We start from the raw sequence: 18,138 nt of genomic DNA on the forward strand, positions 1-18,138 counted from the left end.
CTTCAAAGAGTAATTTTTGTTGTTCTTGGAATGTTCTTTTTTTAATAGCTGCTCTTATTTGGCAGAGGAAATGCCTGGTCTCTTTGAGAATACTAACATTTGCATTTAAAAGTTATTTTCTTCTTTATTATCCTCATTTCCTCCAACCAAAAAGCTTTCTTTCTGGGGTGCTTTAACTTATTTTTTTCCCCTCAGGTTTGAGGCTTCCCTCAAATGGCTAGTGGTTCCTGAAATGGTATTTTGTATGTTACTGGCTACTGGTTCCTGAAATAGTATTTTGTATGTTAATCTCTAAGTTAAGGTCAAAAAGCTATAGAAAGTGTCATGTCCTCCCACACTTTTCCTGATCTTCCTAGTGAGTTCCACTATCATACATTACATTAGAGTATGTACGTACATTAGAGTGCAGTTATATGTTGTGTCTGACTCTCTAATAAGTTACAAACTTCTCTGGGAGAGAGAATGAGCCTGTTTTTCAACTCCTGGCACGATGCTTGGCACACAGTAAGAACTCAGTAATTGCTAGCTGATCTTAACTAGTAAAGACTAAATTTGTTCATTTTTCTCAAATATAGTTATTAAAGTCTATACAACAGTTGAATAGAATCTCAATTTCCAAACCTTTTGGAAATCACCCTGACAACATAGGAAAGAAGTGGACATCAGTTATAACATTTAGATAGTACTGGGGCACCCAGGTGGTTCAGTCAGTTAGGAATCCAGCTCTTGGTATCAGCTCAGGTCATGATCTCGGGCTGTAGGATCAAGCCCCATGATAGGCTCCATGCTCAGTGGGGAGTCTGATTAAATTCTCTCTCCCTCGACCCCTCCCACCGCTTGTGCTCTCTTTTCTGCTATATAATCAATCAATATTTAAAATTTAGACAGTGCTTTACAGTTCATAAAAATATTATCTAATATCTCATTTAATATTACAGGTACCTAAAATGAGCACCCATTATCCCCATTATTTTATTTTTACTAACTCCATTTTCAAAAAGACCCACAGAGTTAATACACAGAAAATGCTTAGCTACATACCTGAAAACTAACCATATCCCAAAATCCATCCAGATCTGTACAAGTAGTCTCCTTTTCACCTCGTTTATATTCACAATTGTCCACCAGTCCTTCAAACTGCTTGAACCTTTCTTTCATAAGGAGTCTTGTTTGCCCAACTGCTGTGCGAATGAGATCTTTAGCTAAAGGAAATATGAAGTTGAAAGTTAAAGGACAAAACTGGACCTTTATTGCCAGCCTACCAGCTGATAAGAAGACCTCAAAGTAAATAACCTCAGGCTTATAGAATCAAATTCTTACCTTCATGCAAAACGAAAAATATCACTACAAAACTTTATTTTACAAATACTGAGCATTCACTATCGGCTTTAATTCCTGCTAAAAATTAGCAATATTCATTCTCATACATATTGCTGTACATTCAAGAGCACTCTCCTTGTATTTAATAAGAATTCAATAACAAACCTAATAAGAATTCATCACACATCAGTATCAATGAAAGACTTCACACTGACAAAATACAAATGATTTTTTTTCTAAACAGCTTCCCCAAATAAGTAAGATTAAGGAACTTTCCTGAAAACCCGTTCCATATTGATTTAGGTAATTTTCATTTAGAATATTTATGTTTGATTAGACAATAACAGTTACAGACGCCACTCATAGTTATATCAATCGAATAACGGGTAAATGTCTAATTTTCAGGAATAACAATCAATATTCTAATTACTTAAATCTTTGAAATCATGTACCATTTTAGTACAGAGATATTAGCAAACATATGTTGACATATAAAAAATTCTTGTTGCTTTGAATAACAATGTAGCCAGTTCAGCTGAACAACCCTAGATCTTTGTTATGGATAAATATAACCATATTTTAAAAACCAAAACTAAAACAAAAAAATATAAATGTTCCCTCACCATCATCTGGAATGTCCAATTCAAGCTTCCTGTCCCACTCAAGGCAGTGCGAAGTTAATTTCTCAGTTTCTGAACGAAGAATATTTCTAAAATTATGACATACATTTCAGTTTTATTAAATGTTCCTTATATTAATACCTAAGTATTCACATTCTGGCACATGTAACATTAGGAAGGTTTAAAAGATAGTCACAATGTTAATTTTTCAGAGTTGATGCTGACTTTCTGAACTGTGATACATTAAAATCCACAAATCCAAGTTGATACACTCTGTCCCTCTTTCTACACCTAAAACATACCCAAATGGTTAATGTCAAGAGCCGCTTTTCATGCTAGTATTTCCAATTTCTTCCATTCTTATTTTTTAAAGACTTTATACAATCAGATGTTCCTTACTTCTCCTGTTATTAGCTCTTTGTTATTGTCCACGGAGCTAAGACCAACCCAACTCTCAAGAGTAAGTTGAAGGTAAAAACTGTTAAGTATGAAACAACAATGATAGAGCCTTTCTGATTCTCTATAATTCTTAGGCTTTGCTTGCCACTCCAAAGGCAGCGGTTCTCAACGGGGGTCAATTTTGTCCTCTAGGACACATTTGACAATGTCTAGAGGCATTTGTGTGTCATGAACCGGAGGAGCACTACTGGCCAAGGATGTTACCAAACAACCTACAACGCAGAAGGTGGTCCCCATAACAATTATCTTGTCTAAGATGTCAATAGTGCCAAGGTTAAGAAACACTGGCCTAAGGTAAGTGTAATCTGTTTCTTTCTGAAAAGCATCCTCACAGGAGAAACTGAGAATAGTTTTTGTTTTTTAGAAGAAAACTTCAGCTGTTTATATCCAGTGGCATGACAGAGAATGACTTAATTTACTAGAAAAGAGAACTGGCTTAGATCTGACATTATTTAGTTGGGTAAATTGCTTATTATCTCAATGTCTCATAGTTGAAAACACAATGGACTAGCTAAATTGCTAAAATCCTTTATAATTCTGAAATTTTGTGCTCTAAAAATAATTGAAGCGGCTTTCAAACATATAAAAAGATACTCATTCATAATTGAATAAATATTGAGACTATAGGCAAGATAATATTTCTTATCTACTTAATTGGCAAAGCTCAAAAAATTGTTAACATTATATTGGAAAAGGTATGAGAATGTTCTTGCTATGTTCATTCATGAATAATAGCATGGGGTGCCTGGGTGGCTTAGGCAGTTAAGGGTGTGACTCTTGATTTCAGTTCAGGTCATGATCGTGGGGTTGTGAGATGAGCCCTGCGTGAGGTTCCACGCTGGACTGGAGTCTGCTTCAGATTCTCTCTTTCCCTATTCTTTTGCCCCTCTGCCCCTCGCTTGCATGCACACATGCTTGCTCTCAAAAAAAAAACAAAAAAAAAAAAAACGCCAAAAACCCACAACATATACATAAACATGTATGTGTGCATGCCTGCATGTGAACTATAATTTAGAAAATTTGAATATTGACTGGATATTTTATGACATCAAGTAATTATTATGATTATGTTAACCACAATAAGTGTTATGGTTATGTTAACAGGAGTCTTTAACTTTGAAAAATACCGACAAAAATATTTATGGATGAAGTGATATGATTATCTGGGATATTCTTAAAATATCTTGAGTCAGAAGTATATGGGAATAAATATGAAACAAGATTGACCATGAGTGATGGGGGTTCAGTGTACAAGTCCCTGCACCTTCATATATGTTAGAATTTTCCACAATAAAAAGCTTAAAAAAAAATAGCAACATTAAATCATTTCCTGTGTAATGTGGAAGGTTGGGGCCTGTCTCCAAATGCAGTCCTCTGATTTGTTTCCAAAGTCTGTAGGTGACATGGTTGAGGTTCCCCAAATAGGATGTTAATTTTCACTCTTCACAGTTGGAGAAAAGTAATCCTATCTCATGATTTAGTAGGCCAAAGAGTTTCCTAACATCTCCCACTATCCTTCTTTTATAAAATATTAACTTGGTTCTTTTTTTTGGTGTGGTCGGGGGGAGTAGGAGAAAATAGGAACTCCCCATACTCCCTTGCTGAAGGGAATGTAAATTGAGGTCGTTACATATTTTCACATGAGAGAACTGGAAAGTATACAAAGTTGTTCTTTGTAGCCTTGGGTGTATTAGTAAAAGACAGAACTCAATGTAAATAATCAGCAACAGCAATATACTATTAAGTCAGTTGTGGTTCTTTCACATACTTGGATACTATGTGGTCACTAAACACACACACATATCCACACCCACAAACAAAATAACAACATGAAAAAGCTCTGTAAGTATTAAAATGGAATGTCTCCTACAATAAACATTAAATGAAAACAGAATAGTAAGCTATTATTTGTATAAAAAAAGGAAAAAATACATATTTTTGTCTCCCTATCTATTTTACCTATCTCAAAGTTTTCTTTCACAAAGCATGAATAACACTTGCCTCCACGGAAGGTTTGAATTGCGGCGTTAGGAGATAGTTGGGAAAGGGCTTCTCACTTGTACCTTTTTCTACCTTTCAAATTGGAAACCACATGAAAGAAAATACTAGCTATTGAAAAAATACATTTTAAAAAACAAATGAAAATCACCCAGAGTCTAATTTATCTATTATATCAAGGTTAAAATAGTTTAATTTCCGTTTTAAATATCTACACATTAATACAAATTCTTACACTAGGAACACCTGGACAAACCTGAAATATGGCACATCGTGGCGGGGCTGAGATACCTGATCTTCATTTATTTTAAGTGATGGGACTTCTTTTATTGTAAGGCCATCTGAATTTTTAGTAGTCTCATCTTTATTTAAGACATGTTCTACATTCCCTACAAAAGACAAATTTTAAAAATCCTTTCATTCTTTTGTTGTTGAATTTTAACATTTTATTTCTGCTTCAATAATTTCATTTACCACATCTCCTCTAAAAGGTCTCAATGATTTCATCTCTTCAAATTTACATTTATTTTCTCCTTTTTCTCAGTCTGCATTCCTAATCCCAGATGTCTTTCCCCATATTTCCCATCTCTTCTAACCTTGTGGGGATTGAAAACAAATCTCTGATAAATCACAATCCAGAAGGCAAGTAAATATTTAATTAAAATACCATACCTTTATTCCAAACTGTTAGAGAACCCAAAGTACACTGTAGTTTATCTGAATCTTGATGTACTATCTGCATAGAGTAAGCTTTACATTGTTGAGCCAAAATTTCTTTTGTCACTTCTTGAGTCTTATCACTGAAAACAAGAGCAAAAATATACTTCTTGAACCATAAATCCTATACATCTAATTGAAGGATTTCAAAATTACATTGCTTTTTAAAAACCTGAGATAAAAATAGAAATGTATGGTGTTTTAAAGTTTGTTTATTTAATCTCTACACCCAGCGTGGGGCTTGAACTCATGACTCCATGATCAAGAGTTGCAGGCGCTTCTGACTGAGCCAGCCAGGTGCCCCAGAAGTATGTTCATTTTAAAAACAACATATCCGGGCGCCTGGGTGGGCTCAGTGGGTTAAGCCTCTGCCTTCAGCACAGGTCATGATCTCAGGGTCCTGGGATCGAGTCCCGAATCATGCTCTCTTCTTGGCAGGGAGCCTGCTTCCTTGTCCCTCTTTCTCTGCCTTCCTCTCAGCCTACTTGTGATCTCTCTCTGTCAAATAAATAAAAAAAATCTTAAAAAAAAATTTATATATATATATATATATATATATACACATATACATTCCAGAGCAGAAAAATTTAAACACCTATATAGTGGGGATGCCCATCTTTACTAATTGTAATGAGATCTAAAGATTTGAAGATCTCTTAGCGGAACAAACACTTAATAGTCTTGCTGCTGCTGAGCAGTTTCTAGTAAATTTGCCAACAGCCAGTCTACAAAACAATCTTGCCTTTTAAAGATTCCAAGTGATCCCACCATAAGGCCTGCCCCTCATTTTGCAAGTTAATCATTTTTGCCTTTAGAGGTAATTTTTCTAAAGTAATTCTCAGCAAAAAACCACAAACAAAAGCCCATGTCTGAGCTACAGTATTATAGCAATTACTTCTTTCTAAAACTTTATTTATAAGTGATAAATAGTCATTTATTAAAAACAACAAAACACAAATTGTACTGTCAAAATAATGTTAATAACAATGCACAGGAAATAGCAAAAGTGTCAAATAGATTATTGTAGCTTCCTGAAGCATTTTTTTTTTTTTTAAGATTTTATTTATTTATTTGACAGAGAGAGATCACAAGTAGGCAGAGAGAGAGAGAGAGAGGAGGAAACAGGCTCCCTGCTGAGCAAAGAGTCCGATGTGGGACTCGATCCCAGGACCCTGAGATCATGACCTGAGCCGAAGGCAGCGGCTTAACCCACTGAGCCACCCAGGCGCCCTGAAGCATTTTTTTAAAAACCAAAATTTCACGATTTACAAGTAAATAAACTAAATAAAAACTTTTAAAAAGCACTTGCTAAATCTAAGAAAGGCATTTGTTACCTATCTTTGCAAGAAATTCATTAACATTACATTCTTACACTTCTGTTTTTAAAGGGGTCCAGGCATAACTGGGTGTCAAGAAAGCATTGGCACTTCTGGGAGTCATAGGTGTTACTTGATAGGTCTTCAGGCCATCCAGCGGCTGAAACATAAAATCCTGAGGTGCAAAGGATTTCTTCCCTTTCATTTTTGCAGTGTTTGTCTTAGGTAAGTTCTCCATCTTTGGTAAGATTCCATCTGGATCCATTCTCTTAGTTGCACTGGTTTGTGAACCCAAAGTATTTTCTTCACTATCGACTTTGAAAGAAACGACCTAGTTGTGAGTAAACAGAATAGAGTGAGAATTCCTCTTCTGGGGATACAGTTGACCGATTCTTACAGGACTGAAAATGTGGAAACTGAGTTATATGTCCCACAAACATAATTTAAAAAGACAAACACAAACACAGTGAAATGAATAGAAGGAATCATAAGACCACCTGCAATAAACCATTACTATGATCCAGAAAGAGAGAGAACCAATCTTCGTTATAGGAATAAATAATAGTTTTAGGTGTTACAACACATTAAAATATATGAAAATTAAGGTGGAAAAATTAACTCACCTAACAAAAACAAAATCTTTTTACTTAGATTATGCTGATAATTACAATAGTTTCAGAATCAGAAATCCAATGTTTATTAGATGACTACTTCTGTCAAGTACCAAATCCTTTTTGCAAATAATCTTAATTATAAATAACCTTGTCATATAAGCAAAATTATTTTTCAGTGTTATACAGTAAGATAAACCATATAAAATGTGAAGCATATCTTCTTTTTCAAGTCAATTTGTTTTTTTTTTCACTTGAGATATAAATTAACATATAACATTACATTAGGTTTAAGTATATAAAATGATTCAATATTTGTATATATTGTGAAATGATCACCACAGTAAGTCTAGCTAATACCATACATAGTTATAAAGTTTTTTTTTCTTGTGATGAGAACTTTTAAGATCTACTCTCTTTGTAAGTTTCAAATATGCAATATAGAATTATTAACTACAGTTACCATGTAGTATGTTACATCCCAGGACTTACTTATTTTGTAACTGGAAGTTTGTAACTTTTGACTTCCCCGCATCCATTTCATGTAGTCATTTAAATATAATTTTTAGAAGTTTCTGATTTTCGACAAGATATGAACGGGAACCAGAGTATCTCAACCTGGACAAGAATTTAAGGGTGACAATGTCCCTGAGGCCAACATGGCAGTGAAAGTAAAAACCTAGGTTAACCCTTATGGAGGAAATCAATCTTATGGGAAGAACTATGAGATCCAGGTGCTTGCTTACAAAGATTTATCCTATACTGCCTTCCTTGGAGGAGCTAAGTTTGATTCTTATGAGAATCTAGCCAGGTTTCATACACTCTAGCAAAACTTTTATTTTTAGGGTTATGGAATTATAACGTGGATTATAAGCCAAGGAATTGGGTCCTCAAATTGGGGTCTCTTTTTTGAAGATTCTACTAGGGTCTATGCTAGATGCTGTCAGAAATTTAGCTTATTTCATGGGACACCTGGATGGCTCAGCCTGCTACCCATCTGCTTTCAGCTCAGGTCATGATCCTAGGGTCCTGGGGACTCCTTGCTCAGCCTGTTTTACCTTCAGCCTGCTGCTCCCCCAGCTTGTGCTCTCTAGCAAATAAATAAATAAAATCTTTAAAAAAAGAAATGTGTGTTATTTCATATTTATTTAAAAAGATTTTATTTATATAAAAAAAAGATTTTATTTATTTATTTGAGAGGGAGACAGCACGAGCAGGAGGGGCAGAGGGAGAGGGAGAGAGAAAACATCTCAAACAGACTCCACACTGAGCATGGAACCTGACGCAGGGCTCAGTCCCAGAACCCTGAGATCATGACCTCAGCTGAAACCAAGAGTCGGATGCTTATCTGACTGTGCCACCCAGGTGTCCCAGATTATTTCATTCTTAAAACTACTTATGTAAAGTAGTGCAAGTTAGAGATGGGAAAACAAACTCATAACTTGCCCAAGGTTATCTAGCTAATTGGAAGCAGAGACAATATTCAAAGTCATGTCTAAATGAATCCAAAGTCAATATATTTCACTCTACTCTATCTTATCTCTTAGTGAATTTCCGTGTGAAGGTTTCTGTCAGCTGCGTTATTATATTTATCTCCCGTTAACCAAATTATGCTTTCTCTAGCTATAAAGCTCTGAGGATGTAATACTTGAAAAACAACAAAAGTAAATCCTTTTGATGCTTCTTAATGGCTCAAGACGTTTTAACACACATGTAGCTTAACCCTCTTGAAACAGTTCAGTATGCTTAATTTCAACTTTATGAAAATAGCAATAAGATTTTCAAAGTATCTAGAAATAAATAGGTGTTTATACTTTACCTTGTCAGGTTTTGTTTCTATCTTTTTGGCAGGTCTTCCTTGATTTGGTGTCTTTCTTTCTGTTTCATTATCTAAAATAAAAGTGAAATAAGACAGCCATTTTGACTAGATAGAAAATACTGCTTTTAAAGGATCAGGTAATTTGGAAAAGGAAAAAAGGCAACAAGAAGAATGTATATCTTAAAGGATTTTTTGATAAAGAGTAATAAATGAGATAAAAACAGATGAAATTTCCTGCCAAGTATAGGCCATCTTTTTTCAAAACAAAACTAAGGTGTCAAGGTATTTTACTTTTGTCTCTGACTACCAAATACCTATTTGTTATAGAAAATTAGGAAAATAAAGAAAAGCACAAAACCCCCACAAAATAAAAAAAAAATAACCCAAGGGGTGCCTGGGTGGCTCAGTGGGTTAAAGCCTCTGCCTTCAGCTCAGGTCATGATTTCAGGGTCCTGGGATCGAGCCCCACATCAGGCTCTCTATTCTGCAGGGAGCCTGCTACCCTGCCCCACCCCCCCCTGCCCTGCTGCTCTGCCTACTTGTGATCTCTGTCAAATAAATAAATAAAATCTTAAAAAAAAAACCAAAAACACCCAAGATTACATTACTCAGTAACAATCACTGTTGACACTCTAGGATATATTTTTCCAGTTTTATCCTAGGTTCACATAGTCACATACATGTTTTAGGATTGTGATCATACTGCTCAGAATTTGATCTGTTATTCTTTGTGCACTTAATCTATTTAATTCTTTCATAACACTGTTCTTTGATGTTTTCATTGTATTTCGCCAAATGGACGGGCTCTAATTTATTTGGGTTATTCATTTCTCTCTTTGAAGCGCTGCTAACACCAGATCAGGTACTTCCATCTTTGAGCACCCACTGTGTGTAGTTGACTGCTGAGGCATGGAAACTACCTTGGGAACTGGAATCTCTTATTTCTTTGCCTCTTATCCAGAGTTCTACATGATGATTTTTAAAACTGAACTCAAAAGCATCAAAGACCAAAACATCCTAGAACAGCCATTGATCAAGAAATAGTTCTTACCTTTAGTAGCTCTTGCAACTGGCTTTTCTGTTATAGTAGAGGAGACGGTTCTGGCAATCTGCTTTGCTGCCTGAGTGGCTGATCGAGTCATTCTCATGGATGTGGTCATTACGGGCTGTGTGACTGTGAGAAAAAAAAAACCAAATCAAATGTTTGCTGCTATTATTAAATTACTGTTGTGGCAACATCAGAGCTTATTAAGATATATAATATAATAACTGCTAAATTCCTACCTTTTTTCTCTTTGTCCAACACTTTTCTTTCAGAAGTTTGTCTCTGACCAGGTCGGATTGTTCGAACATCACTCCCATTATTAATCTATTTAAAAGATTAGGTGCTATGTGATTTAACTGCATAATGAATCAAATTGCCACTTTTTTGGGGGGGCAGTTTTCCAAGTCATTTTATTCATTCAACCATACAAAGATTCCCACACATCTCTGCTACCCCCACCTTCTTCTGAAGAGGAGTGGAGTGAGATGGAGAGAAGGATTGAGCAAACCCCATCCCCCCAGGGGTCACTTACAAAAGGGGGAAATGGGGGAGGGGGGAGACATCCTAAAAATAGCAATGAATAAATGAGGGGTAACAGAACCACAAACACAAGGCTGAGGCAATGCCAGGGAGGGCGGTGGGGGTGTGGGGTGGATATGGAACCCTTCATGAATTTGCATGCATCCTGCTGCAGGGGCCAAGCTAACCTCTGGATTGTTCCAGTTTTAGCGTATGTGCTAGCGAAGTAAGCAAATTGCTACATATTTTATCTGTAAATTGACCCCATATCTCAAGTCTGTTTATTGTAAATGACCTGGCAAAAAATCTACTTCCCCAAATAAAATGAGATGAAGAAAAAAGGTTTGTTTTATACAATGGAAATTTTCCTCACAGCTTCTTTAGAATCTTAGACTTTAGAAAATGCTAATAAGGGGCACCTGGGTGGCTCAGTGGGTTAAAGCCTCTGCCTTTGGCTCAGGTCATGATCGAGCCCTGCATCGGGCTCTCTGCTCAGTGGGGAGCCTGCTTCCTCCTCTCTCTCTCTGCCTGCTTGTGATCTCTGTCTGTTAAATAAATAAATAAAATCTTTAAAAAAAGAAAATGCTAATAACCTGAGCTATTAAAAATAGCTGTCTATAATCTTCTGAGAATCCTTAAACATACCAGGCATGCTTTCACTTCAAGACCTTTGAATTGTGTCTAGAAACTTCTGGATAGAAAGCTCTTTCCCATGGTTCATTCTTCCACTCCTTCAAGACTTCACTCAAGATGCCACCATCTCAGTGAGGCCCTACTTGACTGCCCCAATCCAAATCCCACCTGACACCCACTCTAGTACTCCCCTTCTCCCTTCGCTCTTTTTTTTTTTTTTTACCTCCTCTATAATACAACCATCTGATCTGCTATATACATTTTTTTTAACTGTCTATCTCACATGTAAGCTCAATGAAAACAAGGAATTTTGTTCATTTTGTTCACTACTATACCCTAGAGAGAAACGGGGTAGACTCAAATGTTATTGAATACATGAAATTCAGGTTCCTCACCTGATGAAGAGGCATACTATTTTCTTCCTTGCCCACATCCCTTTATTTTAGTAATTTAGTAATCTTCCTAATAACTTCAGTCACATGGTGTTTTGAAGACCTGTAAGTTTATAACACCCACCCTAGGTGCTCTATTTTTATATCCCTATCTATATTTTTGATGACATAACAGAATGCATAACAGTAACTGCCCAGTAAACAAAAGAGTGTGACATAGGTTTTAGCATACATCTCACAAAAGATGTCATGCAAAGATATTTTCAGTGAGTATTTCCTTAGTAGCCAAGACAGTTTTATCACCATTAACAATAATACAGATTTTGGTATCATTAACTCTATCAAATTAATCACCACACTTAAAACTGGTATTAGATTAAAAACCAATTTACTCTGAGAAGAAAAGTACAATTTGTCATCTTTGAAACCATTACCTAATAATTGTCAACTCTACCTTAGTCTGCTCCATTTGGTCTTTGGCCTTTGACCTTGTAATCCGTTCAGAAGATGGAACAGCCTTAAAACAGTCAAAGAAAATAAAGTTTAAAAAATGAATTGGCAAAAAAAAAAAAAAATGAATTGGCAAAAGTTTAATTTCATGTCTCTCTTGAAATAAAATTTCCATTTTAAAGTTAAATTTTATCCTTGATCATTTATGGCAAAAAGATACTTGCCAACTTGAATTCCTATTTTTTTCTGGTTCTGGCTTGGCTTAAAGTACATTTAAATTAGCAGCTTCAAAACCCATTTCTTGGGGTGCCTGGGTGGCACAGTGGTTTAAGCCTCTGCCTTCAGCTCAGGTCATGATCTCAGGGTCCTGGGATCGAGCCCCACATCGGGCTCTCTGCTCAGCAGGGAGCCTACTTCTCCCCCTTTATGCCTGCCTCTCTGCCTACTTGTGATCTCTCTCTCTGTCAAATAAATAAATAAAATCTTTTAAAAAAACCCCAAAAGCTCATTTCTCGGTGAGCCGAAAGAAAAAATTTCAAGCCATAATTTCCAGGTATTTGAACTCTCATTAATAAGATTTGCTGGACTTATTCAGAAGGGAGTAGATGAACAGACTAGAGTATTAGGATCTTTTGTTTTCTGTTTAATGAAAAGATACTATACAGCTTACTCTCCCGGCTTTTACAGTTTGCCTTCGAGCCTCATGATTATGCATTTCTCCACTGTCAATGAGAAAATGGAGACTTGATCACAAAATGTGGAAAAAAACTAACATGAGAAAGACTGATTAAAAAGTGGCAAGAGGGGCGCCTGGGTGGCTCAGTGGGTTAAGCCTCTGCCTTCGGCTCGGGTCATGATCCCAGGGTGCTGGGATCTAGCCATGCATCGGGATTTCTGCTCAGCGGGGAGCCTGCTTCCTCCTCTCTCTCTGCCTGCCTCTCTGCCTACTTGTGATCTCTCTGTCAAATAAATAAATAAAATCTTAAAAAAAAAGTGGCAAGATCTTTATCAATTTTATCAATATTTATCAATTTTATAAAAAATTTTTTAAAAAAGTTTTATTTATTTATTTAACACAGAGAGGTATCACAAATAGAGAGGCAGACAGAGAGAGGGGGAAGCAGGCTCCCCGTTGAGCAGAGAGCCCAATGTGGGGCTCGATCCCAGGACCCTGAGACCATGACCTGAGCCAAAGGCAGAAGCTTAACCCACTGAGCCACCCAGGCACCCCAACTCTGTAAAATTTCTTAGACATAATCAGATTTCTCTCTTAGATAAGAAGTCATTTTCTTCCCTAAATCTCAGGGGAAATCTAGTGCTAAAGAAATTAGGCCCTTCTTAGATTGCACGGCCACCAGAATTCAACAGTGGCCATCTAAATAAAATAAAAAAAAATTATTGGTGAATCTTATTACTTAATACCGTGATGGGTCTCTTGTTCCCAATACACACACTATAATATATATATTTCCTTAAGTTTTTCATTTTATTCCCAGCATACTTAACATACAGTGTTATATTAGTTTCAAGTATATAATATAGTGATTCAACAATTCCATATATCATTCCATGTTCATCATGACAAGTGTGTTCCTTAATCCCCATCACCTGTTTGACCCCCTCCCCTCACCCACCTCTCCTCTGCTTACTATCAGGTTGTTCTTTAGAGGTAAGAGTCTGCTTCTTTGTTTATCTCTCTTTCTCTCTCTTCCTTTGTCCATTTGCTTCCCCTTACATATATTTTGAACATTTTAAAATAGTTGTCTATAGTTTAGACCAATGATTGGTATCCTATCTAAAAAAGTCAGCTTAAATCTAATCCCTTCCAAGTCTTCTTTGACGTTCCTCCAAACATAAATAAACTCTCCCTCCTCTGATATATAGACTATATTTATCTCTATCATCCTACCTAAAAACTATTGTATTGACTTTGGGTCCCTTCCCTCTTATCCGAAGGTCATTCACAGATAATAGTCAAAAAATCAAAGATCATCTAAATAAATCAATGAGATGTGTGAAAGCCCAGAAAAACAGGCAGTATTCAATAGGTTTTATGTTATTCAGTTTATATTTAAATCAGTAATGAGTACACAGTCTAAGATCTTTTATACTTATCTTTAAAATAGCACATCACCAGCGACTGCCTAAATTACAAGTCCCACTGCTCCAGTTCAAATTTCATCCTTCCTGACTCACTGACCATTTTCTTTAGATCACCCCTCCCCCTATGCAGGGTTTCAGTACTCCAGCCACTCAGACCAGTCTTCCTCAGTCACTCACTGGAGCCTGACTTCTGCCCACTCTTTTCCTATCTCAAGAACCTATAAACTACATCAACAGACCTGATTTTACTAATTTACTATTTACTAATAAGGATAGTAAATTTACCTTTCTTGGCTCAGCTTTCATAGTTGTCTGGTTTGATAACAGAAAACAAGGCATATCAGGCCTATAAAGACCCACTTTAAATACTCCTCGTTTAGCTTTCTCTCTCTGCTCTTTCAATTTCTGAAGCTGCTTTTCTTCTTTATATTTTTGGAGCATTTGCTTTCGTTGATCACCTAGAAGAGTTTTCACTGACCCTAGGTAGAAAAAAACCCACAGTATATAATACATTTCAGAAAAAAAAGTTAGGCAAATGTCTAACTTCTAACTTCGACTGCTGTTAAGAAATGCTTTCAGTAACTTCTGTTAATTCCTTAGCACTCAAACAAGTTATTTCAACCTCTCTTCTTTTAAAATTTATATTTCTTTGCCTTTGTCTTTTCAAATATTTATTAACTGCTTGCTACACAGTAAGCATGCATTACTTCACTTTTGAATTAATGTGCGTGTATGCTAGCCACCCTCCAAGTTGACCCCAATGATTCTCACCTCCTGGTGATGATGCCTGCATATCATCCCTTCCCACACTCAACAGGGCTGGCCTGGTAACCAACAACATACCATGAAATGATGGTTTTGACTCCCAAGACTAGTCATTATAGACATTGAAATGTTTGCCTTGGCCCCTCTTGGACTGCTTGCACTGGAGGAAGCCAATGGCCTTGTAGAATCTTAAGGGGACTTGAATGGCCCTATAAAGATGTCCACATGACAAAGTCCTAAGGCCTCCTGCCAGAAGCCAGTATCAACTAGCCAGTCATGGGAGTGAGTCATCTTAGAAGCAAACCACCCAGTCTGAGTCAAGCCTGCAAGATGCATCCCTGGATGACATCTTGACCGTGACCTCCAGCACCACTCATTTAAGCTGCACCCCAATTCCTGCCCCACAACAACTGTGTGAAATAATAAATGTTTTAATTGTTTTAAGCCACTAAGTGTTAGGTTAATGAATACCCAATATTAGGGCTACTTGTCAGTTTCTTCAGCTCAACTTGGGTTTCCATCTACATACTGTTTGTTTTAACTGGTTTGGGAAGAAGAGGCTATGTGCAAGACATGCTTAGGCAGTGTGAATAAGTAAGTTTTTGCCCTTGAAGGGCTCACAGCATCCTGGAGAAATGAACAGCTTCAGTCTGGTTTAGTATGAAACAAATAGGAGAATGCACACAATAGAGAATCAGAAAAAACCTCTCTATGGGAAGAGGAAAGGCTCCTCAGAAAAGAGAATACCTGAGAAAGTTTCTGAAGAATGATTCTATTTGCCTACTGGGTAAGGGTTAAAAATAATTCATGAAAATAATACCCCAAGTAAGTAAATTTACTAAAAAATAAGCATGTATTTAAAATAGGTAGATTTTTTTTATGCCATGTAAATTACACCTCAATAGCGTTGTTTAAAAAAAATAAAAAAAGCCAGAACAGAACATGCGAAAGCACAGATGCTGAAATGGTTAAGCAACAAAACCTCTGGATTCTCAACTTCTCCTCTAAATGTTCCCGTCATCTCTTGATCTGACTGAAACCTGGCTCTCCCTGAAGACAGTCTCCCCAGCAGTCCTCTCACATGGTTGACTGTTTTTTCATCTCACACCAGTGCTATCACTGGACCCAAAGAGGGGAGGTGTCCTCATCACTGCTTCCGTGATTTCCAGTGTAAAGATCTCACCTTTACATTTCATGTCATCAGATCCCACTAGCCAGTACCCCAGCTTGTCTTCTATAGGCCCTCCAAGTTTCCTCTTGTCCCTTGAAGGCTCTAGCTCCTAGCTCACTCTCACTCTCTCTGTCACTATCATAGTACAAATCTTGATGACCCCTCCAATACCCGGGCTTCTCAATTCTCAGGCTTTCTTTCCTCCAGTGATCTCCCGATGGTCACATCCCTGCCAGTATTTCAATCTTTCTGATGCTGTAAAAGATAACACTTACACACCACACTGGAGCAAACAGAGAGATTTGCTTATGACCAAACACAAGCAGCCAGAGAGAGATCTCGGACCAACCCATGTCCTTCCAGAAACGTCAATATTTTGTCACACCTGTATTCATTTGTAACACAATTGGCACCTTACTTCTCATGCTATGATCCTAATGAAAAAAGCTAGTCAGTTGTCCCATAGAATGTCCTGCACTGTATATTTGTTTGTCTGCTTTCTCATGTTTTTTATTCATTCCTCTAGCCTTCATGTTTTCTATAAACTGGAAATTATATCTACGGTTTTGATTAGACTCAAGTTTAACTTTTGGGGCAAGACTGTGTCCTGAGTGATGCTGCCAAAAACCTTGGAGTCATTCTGCTCTTCTTTCTTTATCAACCCTACATCCAATCCATTAGGAAATCTTATTGGTCCAACCTCCTAAGTCTATCCAGATTGCAACCACCTATCTTTATTGCTATCATTTTGACCAGCCATCATCAACTAAATTATTGTAATAGTCTCCTACTTGGGTTTTCCTAAGGCCATGCTTGCTATCCTATAATCTATTCACAACACAGCAGCCAAAGTGATGCTTCTAATACATAAATCAAATTTATATAAACATCTATTAATCCTTTCATAGCTTCTCATTTCATTCAGACGAAAAGCCAAAGTCCTTATGATGTCCCCTGAGGGCTCCACAGGGGTGGGAGCTACTACCCCTTATTCATTTTTCTCTAGCCATGCTTGCCTACTTGTTTTCTCTGGAACGCACCAGGCTCACTCCCACTTCTGGTCCTCAGCAAATGGAAAATAAACCAGATACTTTAATAGCATACTGAAAGGGTTAGACTTATTTGAGATTTTGGTCAAGGAATAGAGCATTTGAGTGAGCAAGAGAAGAGGCAAGGAGATGACTTAACAGAGTCATAACACCTCTGGTTCCCAGACAAAAAAATGTCTCGTTCCTTCTCGAAAAGCCATCCACTATCATTCTATGACCCCATTTTCATTTCCTCCCAAATTCTAAGAGATGTTGTTCTTTACTTTCTCCCCTTCAACTACCAGCCCATTTCCTTGACCTTCAAACATGCATGGATCACCTCATCTCAAAAAAAAAAAATCCTTTAACACTTTTATCCAATTCTTTTCTCTCACTTTCCTTTAGAACCACAAACATGATAAATCCAGAAGAAATCTTTTAGCCCAACACTCTCATTTACAGACTTGATTAAGCTTGAATATGTAGGGAGTCTTGTAAGTGCTACATATAATAATGGTCCTAGAAATAATAAAATTGAAGTAGTGAACAGTTAAACAACTTAGCATCCCATTTCATTCTCTATAAAACTTCTAAAAAAAACTATCTCTGTCATTTACTCAGCACTTACCCCCGCTTTATTTCACTGCGATCCAACTCCTAATGCCTGCTATATAAAGCAACTAAATAGGGGTCCAGTGTTCCTGTTGGCAAAATTCGAAAGTCATTTCCCAGTTTTCTTCCTTCTTGTCTATAGCATCCCTTGCCATCTAAGACACTCTACTTTTATTATTTTTATCTTTTGCTGAGGTCATTCCTTTCTTCTTTAATTGGCTTTTTCCTTTCTAATGACTCTAAGTCCTTTTAACAAATCGCAAGGGCAAATTCTTTGCTCTTCTGAGAAACTTTCCCATTGATAATGTATCCTTATTTCAGTTCTATTTTTAATGCCCCTAATCAATTTCTCTTGTCAATAGTCATCTTAACTGCTCCAAAAGTAAGAACTTTAGGATTCCTATTAGTCAATATAGATAATACAGTGCTATAATTCTCTATAAGTGAATGGCTTTAGCCTAGCCAGGGACTTGCACAGCCTTTACCTTGAACAAAGAGCATTTAGTTGTAGAAAATACCAAGTTACCCAGAATAATGTTTCAAAACTCCATGCTTCTGTT

General features: G+C 36.8%; 1 protein-coding gene and 1 non-coding gene across 4 annotated transcripts in view; both read right to left on the bottom strand.

Annotated features, from left to right (window-relative positions):
• The window catches only part of DLGAP5 (DLG associated protein 5), a 39,043-nt gene that overhangs the window by 19,051 nt on the left and 1,854 nt on the right, over window positions 1–18,138 (bottom strand). For 2 of the 3 annotated variants that reach the window (XM_004738825.3, XM_004738826.3), the window contains exons 3-12: window positions 14,288–14,481; window positions 11,904–11,966; window positions 10,145–10,229; window positions 9,912–10,034; window positions 8,861–8,931; window positions 6,487–6,761; window positions 5,070–5,197; window positions 4,654–4,786; window positions 1,944–2,029; window positions 1,042–1,202 (exon numbers count right to left, since the gene is read on the bottom strand). In XM_004738825.3, coding sequence (XP_004738882.2) covers window positions 1,042–1,202; window positions 1,944–2,029; window positions 4,654–4,786; window positions 5,070–5,197; window positions 6,487–6,761; window positions 8,861–8,931; window positions 9,912–10,034; window positions 10,145–10,229; window positions 11,904–11,966; window positions 14,288–14,481 — 1,319 coding nt within the window. The remainder of the gene's footprint in view (window positions 1–1,041; window positions 1,203–1,943; window positions 2,030–4,653; window positions 4,787–5,069; window positions 5,198–6,486; window positions 6,762–8,860; window positions 8,932–9,911; window positions 10,035–10,144; window positions 10,230–11,903; window positions 11,967–14,287; window positions 14,482–18,138) is intronic. The other variant, XM_045069737.1, reaches the window with a different exon arrangement.
• Window positions 10,556–10,658, bottom strand: LOC123390534. Its single transcript, XR_006605086.1, has one exon. It is a non-coding gene; the product is annotated as a U6 spliceosomal RNA (small nuclear RNA).

Source organism: Mustela putorius, unplaced genomic scaffold (assembly GCF_011764305.1).
Source record: "Mustela putorius furo isolate JIRA1106 unplaced genomic scaffold, ASM1176430v1.1 tig00000129_pilon_pilon_pilon, whole genome shotgun sequence".
Lineage (NCBI taxonomy): Eukaryota > Metazoa > Chordata > Mammalia > Carnivora > Mustelidae > Mustela > Mustela putorius.